The sequence below is a fragment of the Euleptes europaea genome, chromosome 1, assembly GCF_029931775.1.
Source record: "Euleptes europaea isolate rEulEur1 chromosome 1, rEulEur1.hap1, whole genome shotgun sequence".
NCBI lineage: Eukaryota > Metazoa > Chordata > Lepidosauria > Squamata > Sphaerodactylidae > Euleptes > Euleptes europaea.
In genome coordinates, this window is record NC_079312.1 from 28,680,247 (window position 1) to 28,690,986 (window position 10,740).

General features: G+C 47.2%; 1 protein-coding gene across 1 annotated transcript in view; it reads right to left on the reverse strand.

The window, feature by feature from the left end:
* LOC130474693 (gamma-aminobutyric acid type B receptor subunit 1-like) overlaps positions 1-9,653 on the reverse strand; it is a 50,666-nt gene extending 41,013 nt beyond the window's left edge. Inside the window, exon 1 of the mRNA XM_056846395.1 lies at positions 9,579-9,653. Coding sequence (XP_056702373.1) covers positions 9,579-9,624 — 46 coding nt within the window. The 5' untranslated portion in view covers positions 9,625-9,653. The remainder of the gene's footprint in view (positions 1-9,578) is intronic.
* Between the last annotated feature and the right edge of the window lie 1,087 nt (positions 9,654-10,740).

The following is a 10,740-nucleotide window of genomic DNA, read 5'->3' on the forward strand; positions in this document are numbered from 1 at the left end:
TGAGCTCCTTGGAGAACATATGGAATAAAAATGTTCTAAGGAAACTATTAACTGCACAGCAGCTCTTCCAGAAAGGAAAAGATGGATGCCTAGCAAAGCTGCAGCCACAGAGAGAGAACAGCCTCCCCTTTCCCCTCCCCTCCCCTCCCTGCCTTTGCATCAAAAACGGTCTGCATTTCATTACATTTCTTTATCATATGATTCTTGATTTGGTTTATGAATATGGATAGCTTATTCATAGCCGGATGCTCTCATTCTTACTAGCATTTATACGAGGTATCTTCAAGTATTGTAAATTCTTGAATTTTGTTGTGCCTTTCTGTTTCCTTCTCTTTCTACATCTTTTGTCATTTCTTATAAATGTTTGTGTTTGTGTTAAATACCATCAAGTCACTTCCAAGTTATGGCAACCCTATGAATTAATGATCTCCAAAACGTCCTCTCGCTAACAGCCTTGCTCAGGTCTTGCAAACTGAAGGCCCTGGCTTCCTTTATAGAGTCGATCCATCTCATTTTAGGTCTTTCTCTTTTCCTGCTGCTTTTCACTTTTCCTAGCACTATTGTCTTTTCTAGTGACTCGTCTTCTCATAATGTGACCGAAGTACGACAGCCTCAATTTGGTCATTTTAGCTTCTAGAGAGAGTTCAGGCTTGATTTGATCTAGAACCCACTGATTTGTCTTTTTGGATGTCCATGGTATCTGTAAAACTCTCCAACATTACATTTCAAATGAAACAACTTTCTTCTTGTCAGCTTTCTTCATTGTCCAACTTTCTCACTCATACATAGTAATGAAGAATACGATGGCGTGAATTTACTTGAGCTTGGTTTCCAGTGACACATCCTTACACTTAAAAATCTTTTCCAGCTCCTTCATGACTGCCCTTCCCAGTCTCAATCTCCTTCCGATTTCTTCGTTGCAGTCTCCCTTTCGGTTGATGATTGTGAAATGCCTGGTTGTCTTATAGTGTCCAATGATAGACAACAAGGAGGAGGTTAAGTTAAAGCAACAGTTCTTTATTTAGCTAAACACAGACCTGGGGTGAAATAACCACAGATAAGATGCCAGGTTACTCACCAGAGAACAAAGGAAAGTCAGTATCATTTATGCATTGGGATGGGCCAGGCCCATAGCTGCTGACAAGCAGATTGATACACAAAAGCACCAATACACATTAGATGTCTACTCCACTCTAATTAGCATAGCCTATAGATATTGCCCAAAGGCGTTCACTGAGCGAATGCTTGATCTCTTGAGTTAGGAAGTAGAAAACACATTCCTAAGGACAGAGGTAATTCAGAGACAGCCCTCTCCACTGGTGACTGGCAGTACCAAGCACAGTGCACGATTTCCTGGCTCAAAGGCTTCTGGATGCCAACTTCCCCAAAGCTTCCATGTGTCTGCATAATGAGTACATAGTATTTTATACCAGCCCTTATATCTGCGCATTACAATTGAGCCAAGGAACAGAAATCTTCAACAATTTCAGTTCCTTCATTATCAACTTTAAAGTTGTGTAATTCCTTAGTAGTCATTACTTCACTTTATAAACGTTACTTTTCTAAAAACATATCATCATTATAACAACTAGCATTTATTTATTTTCTTAATTTATACCTCACCTTTTGTCCCAGTAGGGACCCAAAACAACTTATAGAAATCTTTTATCCATGTTATCCTCACAACAACCCTGGGAGGTAGGGTTAGGCTGAGAGCATGTAACTGGCCCAAGCTCACCCAGCAAGCTTCCATGGCAGAGTGGGGAGTCGAATCTGGGTCTCCAGGATCCTAGTCCAGCACTCTAGCAACTACACCAAACTGGCTGCTGTTACTACCACTGAAGAAGAAGAATAAAAAATAGAAAGGTGTGAATTTTAGTCCGCATTCTGGGACTCAATTTAGGGTTAGAATGGATGCGACTCTGGCAGATCCATGACTGCATTTTTAAAAGGCTAACAGAAGCCCAAGTCAGATTGGGACCATGTAGGGGAGAGGGGGGGTCTTCAAAAAAACAACAACGTTGTGTGTATTTTCTAATGGCAGAATGTGGAGGGTGGTTTTGATATGCCAGGCTGTTAGGGTTACCAACAACATGGAGAAAAGGAGTCCTGTCCCTTTAAATATCATGGGATGATATTTACCAGGTGATATTATTTCTCTCCATGCGGTGAAAAGCTTCACCTGCCTATTTTCACACGTTAAGCCTCTGTTAAAGGGACAGAATATTTTTTTCCTCTGGGTTTTTGGCAGCCCTGCGAACTGCATGGGTAGGAAGATTAAACCCCTCTCTTTCCTCCATTCATGGCCCTGATCTGGTTCAAACAGAGGAGGGGTGGGTGGGTTGAAATTTACAAATAAATAAATAAATACATTTAAGGTATGGGAGGAGATCTGTCATCCCCATCTCAGCTCCTGTTACCCTTCGCTGGCAATATTCTTGATTTTCTTCCAGTTGGGAACAATGAGTCTTGCAGTGTGAGAGAACAGCCCTTGCATTCTGAGTTGCAGGGAATTTAAAGATCCAAGTTGGCTGGAGACCTTCACACAGTTGCCGGCTCTGGCATGGGAAATTCCTGGATATTTGGGGGCAGTGCCTGGGGAGGGCAGAGTTCAGAGAGGGGAGGGAGCTCAGTGGGATGCAATGCCAGTTGTAATGTTGGGAGATCTCCAGCCACCACCTGAAGGTTGGCAACCCTACTCGTGGGGTCTCTATATTATGATGTGTGTGAGCACCAGAACACTCATGGATGGCTGGAACACCAAATATGACCCATGGATGACTGAAACACACCTCAAAATTCATTTCAGCGATAGTTGGAAATACTGGAATAATCAGCAGATCCAATATTTTAGATTCCCCCCCCCCATTTGAGGATTCTATTCCCTCCCTGCTCCCTCCCATTAAAAAGAGAGGCCAGTTTACAGCAAGATCCAATCAAAAGAGTAATAAATCACTCAGAGTGGGTGAGGGCTACTTCTAACTTCTGACAGATCGGTAAAATAGGATTAACATCAAATCTAATCTAGGCGAGTACAGGGAAAGACATGATGAGCTGATCTAGTTAGAAAAGTACAGAGAATATATAGAGGTTAGTCAAACATATTAGTATCCGTAAAAGGTGAGTCATGGTAAAATATTAGCACTTACAGTGAGTGAGAAATCCCAAATCCTTGTTCAGATTTGGGGGGATGGGACCAATACTATTGAATGACTTAATGAGTCCTAATTCTGCATTTTCATGTTGGAGTCTCCTTCCCTTTGAATTTCTTTGGTAGGAGAAGAGTCACCTTTAGATCAGCAACAGAATGCTCTGGAAGATTATCACCCCGGGGCTTTCCTGGATTAGATTTGATGTTAATCGCATTGAACCTATCTATCTTTACCCACTTACTACTCTTTTGATTGGATTAGGTTTTGAACTGGCTTCTCTTTGTAACATCTCCCCCCCCCCTCCTGTCCTTTAGTTTTGTAGTTTTAAGTATAAATGCCGAATCAAAGTGTACTTCACGCAATTGATGAAATGAGCTCTGACTCACAAAAACTTATGTTGGAAAAAATGTTGTTAGTCTGCAATGCATTCTGGTCTTAGTTGTATGGATAACTTTCAGTTGGTGAGGTAGGGTTGCCAGGTCCCTCTGCACCACCGGTGGGAGGTTTTTGGGGTGGAGCCTGAGGAGGGCGGGGTTTGGGAAGGGGAGGGACTTCAATGCCATAGAGTCCAATGGCCAAAGCAGCCATTTTCTCCAGGTGAACTGAGCTCTATCGGCTGGAGATCAGTTGTAATAGCAGGAGATCTCCAGCTACTACCTGGAGGTTGGCAACCCTATGGTGAGGCCTGCTTAGAAGTGTGCTGCCCACCCTATCTAGACTCAACCACTGCCCTTTTTTGGCTGCTGGTATTAAGCCAGGCTGGGTTGGCTGAGCAGATCCTGGAGGTAATAAACACCTTTTGGCAGGAGGGTGTAGTTCCAACCACCTTGAAAGAGGCGGTTGTGAGGTCTCTCCTGAAGAAGGCATCACTGGATAATACTGACCTAAACAAGTGCTTTAATGAGGAGTGGCCACACAGCTTCAGACAATATTGGAGGAAGCTGGAGTAGGGTTGCCAACCTTTAGGCACTAGCTGGAGATCTCCTGCTATTACAACTGATCTCCAGCCGATAGAAATCAGTTCACCTGGAAAAAAGGGCCGTTTTGGCAATTGGACTCTATGGGATTGAAATCCCTCCCCAGTCCCCTCCCCAAATCCCACCCCCCCAAACCTCCCTCCGGTGGTGAAGAGGGACCTGGCAACCCTAGACTGTAGGATTATCTAGACCCATTTCGACTCAGATTTATGCCTGCGTTTGGGATAGAAATGGCCTTGGTTGCTCTAATTCAGGGGTGGGGAACCTCAGGCCCGGGGGCCGTATGCGGCCCCCGAGGACATTTTTTGTGGCCCTCGGGAGCTCCGGGGCCCTGCTGCAGAGGCAGGGTGCAGGGCGGCCCTCCCAGAGGGTGTTCCTGGCTTACAGCGGCGCTGAGGCGCCCTTTGGACCTCCTCTCGCCGACTGTCGGCTGTTGAGCAGCGAGAGGGAGGGGGAAAGAGGCTGGCGGCTCCCGGCGGCAGAGCATGCATGCAGGAGCCGATCAGGCTTCAGGGGGGCCCTTTTGTGGGCATGGAGACTGGGGCCCGGTCGCACGGGGCTCTGTGCGCCGCCGTGTGTGTGTGTGTGTGTGGGCAGGGGAGGCTGGGGCCCGGTCGCACGGGGCCAGCGGGTGTGTGTGGGGGGAAGGCTTTTCTCTCTTTTCTTCCTCTTTTTCTGTCACTCTTTCTCCTTTCTCTCCCTCTCTCCCTCTTTTTCTCCCTCCGTCCTTTTCTTTGTCTCCCTTCGTCCTTTTCTTTCTTTCTCCCTCTCGCTCCATTTCTTTCTCCCTTTCTCCCTCCCTCCCTTTTCCTCTTTCTCTGTTTTCCTTCCTCCCTTGCCGATCGACTGTGGGCTGCGCCCCCTTGGCACCTCGTTTGCTCGGGCCCATTGCTGGCTGCCCTTCCGCCTGGGAGGGGGGAGTGGGGCACCCTGCAGGCCTTCTCTGTGTGGCCTCCCCTGGGGTTGCCAACCTCCAGGCAGTGGCTGGAGACATGGCAACTCTAGCCTCTTCCCCCCACCACCGGGAGATCTATACCTGGTATGGCCCCTGAATGATGTCATAAATGTGCAAATGGTCCTTGGCAGGAAAAAGGTTCCCCACCCCTGCTCTAATTGATGGTCTTTGCCAGGAGAGGGACAGGGGGAGTGAATCTCAATAAATTATCCTTAGGGTTGCCAGGTCCCTCTTTGCTACTGGGCAGCCTTTCCGGGCAGCCTTTCCAGAAGGATACCATAATTGATGGTATCAAATGCTTCCAAGAGGTCCAGGCCAAATAGCAGGTACTAGCTGGAGATCTCCTGCTATTACAACTGATCTCCAGCCGATACAGATCAGTTCACCTGGAGAAAATGCCGCTTGGGCAATTGGACTCTATGGCATTGAAGTCCCTCCCTTCCCCAAACCCCGCCGTCTTCAGGCTCTGCCCCAAATCCTTCCACAGGTGGCAAAGAGGGACCTGGCAACCCTAGATACAACCCAAAATTCCAGTTCTTACATTTAAAACCCTAGATGGTTTGAGGCCTAAATACTTGAAGGACTGCCTTCTCCCATATTATCCCCCCCCCCCAGTTAAGATCTGCCTCACAAGCCCTCCTCTGTGTCCTCCCCCGCTTCAGAAGTAAAGTGGGTGGCAACTAAAGACAGGGCTTTTTCAGTAGTGGCACCTTGCCTGTGGAATTCCCTACTCCTTGAGGCTTATGTGGAACCTACATTACTCTCTCTTCGGCACCAGGCCAAACCACTGTTATTTGCCCAGGCTTTTAACACCACCTTTATAGTGTGCTTTTAGTCTGAAAGCTGTTATTCCTTTTAAGCTACTCAATGATTTACATTGTTATGCTCTGGCTGGGTTTTTAATGCTGGCTTTTAATTAACAACTTCTAAATTTTTTTGATTTTATTATGTTTAATCTGTAAACCACCTTGGGTAGGTTCCCTGGAGAGGTGGCATAAATATTTCTAAATACATAAAAAGAAATAGGCTTTAAGGTGTTGCTGGGCTCCTGTTTAGATTTGCTACAACGAACTAGGCAGCATGGTGTGTAGTGGTTAAGAGCGGCAGACTCTAATCTGGTGAGCCGGGTTGGTTTCCCCACTGCTCCGCATGAAGCCTGCTGGGTGACCTTGGGCTAGTCGCAGTTCTCCCTGAACTCTCTCAGTCCCATCTACCTCACAAGGTGCCTGTTTGTGGGGAGAGGAAAGGAAGGCGATTGTAAAACCACTTTGACACTCCTTAGAGAAAAGAGGGGTATAGACACAAGCTCTTCTTCTTTTTCTTGTGAAACCTCCCTGTGAAGTAGGCTAGGCTGTGAGTGTGATGAGCCCAAGGTCACCCAGCAAGCCTCAAGGCAAAATGGGGATTTGAATGAGGGTCTCTTACAGCCTCTATCCACTACTCTACGCTGGCAAGCCTGATCTTTTAGAAGGATAACCACAGATTTGGGATTGGCCCTATGACCCAACAGCACCAGCATTATCTGGATATAGCTTCTGTTTATTGGCCTTCACCCAGCCCATTCCCACCTCTAGACATCCATTCCAGACACCCTTTGCTGAAAAGAAGAGGAGAGGTGTATTATCCCAAGTGTCCAGGTGGCCTCTCCCATCAGTTTCATATAAACATTAAAAAGTATGGGGGACAAAATGAAAGTTTGGAGGATCCTAGCGTGGTGTGGTGGTTAAGACAGCCAGCGTGGTATAGTGGTTAAGAGCGGTGGTCTGGAGTGGCGGACTCTGATCTGGAGAACCGGGTTTGATTCCCCACTCCTCCACATGAGCGGAGGCTAATCTGGTGAGCTGGATTTGTTTCCCCACTCCTACACATGAAGCCAGCTGGGTGACCTTGAGATAGTCACAACTTTCTCAGCCCCACCTACCTCACAGGGTGTCTGTTGTGGGGAAGGGAAGGCGATTGTAAGCTGGTTTGATTCTTCCTTAAGTGGTAGAGAAAGTCGGCATATAAAAAACAACTCTTCTTCCTCTTCCAAGGAACTCAGGGCAACTGATGATGGGGAACTTCTTATTTTCTCCTTATAACACCCCCCCACACACACACACACACATGAGGGCAGTAAGGCTCAGAAGGTATGAGCGGTCCAGGATTACCCAGAGAGAGCCATATGACACGTGATGGAAGGAATCTGTGATTGGATTATCCTGTAGCCGCAAAACTAACTGGAGAGGTGTAATGGATTGGGTCTAAGGTGCTAGGGAAATGGGGGGGGGTACTCTTTGCTTCCATTTTCCCAATCAAGAACCCCCCCCCAAAAAAAAAAGACAGGTACCAACATCATACTTGTGATTTTTTTCCTGATCAAGGCTTAAAGCAGTCTGAGAGAGTGGGGGCATTTTCAATCTAATTCCCTCCCTCCCCCAATGCCATGGCTCAAATATATGTTTGGAGAGGGGCTACGGCTGCTTTGTACAGCTAAATGACACATTGGGGGCTTTGATCACCTGTACCGTATACAGTTTTGCACCAAGATTCATTGCTAAAGCCTGATCAGACTTTCCACATCCAGCACACTAGATCTCAGAGGTAGAAAAAGCAGGTGGCAGGATCCGCAGCTGCAGAGCGAGGAGGTTCTCTTGCTTCTCAGAACCTATAAATATTCCTTTATCTTGAATAAAAAGATGCCCAACAGCATCGCGGACTTCTACAGACAAAGCAGCTGGCTCTTTTTCATCATAAAAGCAACAGAAGTTAAAAATATATCCCTGTTCTAGATGACGTCGGTGTCCACTAACACAACTACCACACCAATCAGCAATCCCAGTCTGGGGTTGCATCCAGACATGGTTGGATATTGTGCTGTCTTGGTGCGACAACAGTCACTTACAAATGAATTTTCCTGCGTGGGCAAGCCAATCCAGTTGAGAATTATTGCTATTGCACACAAACAAGGATTATTATTGTTGTTATTGTTATTATTAAAAGGTAAAGGCCGTGTGCAAGCACCAGGTCATTACTGACCAATGGGGTGATGTCACATCCTGAGGTTTACTAGGCAGACTAGGCTTATGGGGTGGTTTGCCATTTTGAGCACATGAAGCTGCCTTGTACTGAATCAGATCCTTGATCCATCAAAGTCAGTATTGTCTACTCAGACCAGCAGCGGCTCTCCAGGGTCTCAGGCAGAGAAAGGTCTTTCACATCACCTCCTTGCCTAGTCCCTTTAACTGGAGATGCCGGGGATTGAACCTGAGACCTTCTGCATGCCAAGCAGATGCTCTATCACTGAGCCACGGCCCCTCCCCAGTCGCCTACACTTTACCCCCAGCAAGCCGGGTACTCATTTTATTGACCTCGGAAGGATGGAAGGCTGAGTCAAGCTTGAGCCGGCTACCTGAAACCGACCTCCATCAGGATCGAACTCAGGTTGTGAGAAGAGCTTTGACTGCAATACTGCAGCTTACCACCCTGCACCACGGGGCTCCTATATTATTTTGTGACAGTGGTTACTGGTATGGAGTACTGGCACTTTTTCCATGGCTCTTCCAAGTCCTGTGGAAGGAATGGATGGAAACCGGAGCAACCTTCTACCTGAGTAAGCAGCCTGAATGGCCCAGCTTAGCCTGGGCTGATCAGAACTTGGGAGTTAAGCAGAGTTGGCCTTGGTTTATAATTGGATGGGAGAGCACCAAGGTAGACTGTGTTTGCTATACAGAGGAAGGCAATGGCAAACCGTGGCACGGAGAGGTAAGCTGCAGTACTGCAGTCTAAGCTCTGCTCACAACCTGAGTTCGATCCTGACGGAAGTTGGTTTTAAGTAGCTGGCTCAAGGTTGACACAGCCTTCCATCCTTCCATTGGTAAAACGAGTATCCCGCTTGCTGGGGGTAAAGCGTAGAGAACTGGGGAAGGCAATGGCAAACCACCCCCGTAAATATAGTCTGCCTTGTAAACATCATGATATGACATCACCCCATGGGTCAGTAATAACCCGGTGCTTGCACAGGGGGACTCCCTTTACCTTTATGCAGAGAGAGAGTCTTAGACCTCTCCAACCCCCATGCTGTCTTCCTGACCTGAAATGGCCTGCGGAGTACACTATTTGCTCCATTGCAGATATGGGAATGCATCGGGCCACTTTGGCCATTGGATTCTATGGCATTGAAGTCCCTCCCCTCCCCAAACCCCGCCCTCCTCAGGCTCCTCCCCAAAAACCTCCCATCGGTGGCAAAGAGAGACCTGACAACCCTAGCCTGCATGTGCCTAGGAAACATGGAACTTCAGTACACACCTGCCCACCTAACCTGAGGACATCAGGGGAGAAAACTTGTGTCGTTAAATCCTTAGTTTGTGATTTGATCTGGAATGATCTAAGAAGTACAGCCTGTCATTATTTCCATTATACTGGTTATGTGTTTGATCTGATGATACCAGAGGCTTGAACGTGCCAGAGTTGGCACTGGTAAGGACCAGCTGTGTGGAGTAATGAGTTTCTTACCTTCCGTGATGTTCAGGTGGAATGACCCGTCCCCGGCTTGTAACATCGTCAGCAAACTCAGCCCTAGGAGGAGCAGCATCTGAGGACAGGAAGAGGAAAGGTTGCTACGGGGTAACAAAATTGCATTTCACTCCCTATTCTAGAATGGGAATGAACAAAACAAACAAACAAACGAACAAAGGCTGCCAACAGACCTGGAGAAAAATGTCCTGTCCCTTTCACAGAGGTGGCCTAATGTGTGGAAATTAGGGCTGCCAGGTCTGGGTTGGGAAATACCGGGAGATTCTGGGGGTGGGGCCTGGGGAAGGTGGGGTTTGGCGAAGGGAGGGACCTCAGCAAGGTACCATGCCATAGAGTCCACCCTCCAAAGCAGCCATTTTCTCCAGGGGACCTAATCTTGGTCATACGGAGATCAATTGTAATAGCGGGAAATCTCCAGGTGCCACCTGGAGGTTGGCAACCCTAGTGGAAATGGGCAGCTGAACCTTTTCATGGCATGGAAGTAAATAGCACCAACTGGTAAATAGCATCCCATTAATGCTGTTTTCAAAGGAAGAGGGTTTCCCCCCCTCCATACAGTTGGCAACATAGCTAAAAAAAGAATCATCACGCACAAATTGTGGATGTGATCAGTATGAATTGAGCCAGTTAGGCACAGGTATACCTCTTTCCCCAGTTCTGCATAAGATATTCAGGCTCTGGTAACCCTTAAAAGCCTACAGCACGTCCGTGGCAGAACACACACTTTGCTTGGCACCAGAACTGTAAGTAGGGTTGCCAACCTCCAGGTACTAGCTGGAGATCTCCTGCTATTACAACTGATCTCCAGCCGATAGAGATCAGTTCCTCTGGAGAAAATGGCCGCTTTAGGCAATTGGACTCTATGGCATTGAAGTCCTCAGGCTCCACCCCCAAAATCTCCCGCTGGTGACGAAGAGGCACCTGGCAACCCTACAGAGAAGGCAGAACTGCTGCCTGTTTGCCAGCTGAGCCCATGGTCTGGATTTAGTAGGCCTGCCTCTGTATCCTCCCATTATTACTATTTACATATTACTAAAGCACAGAAAGAGTTTCTTCCCATAATGACTTCTTAACACATCAAAACAACATACAACAGTAGCATCAGCCGCCTAATATTGCAAAATTTAAATGCCAAAATATT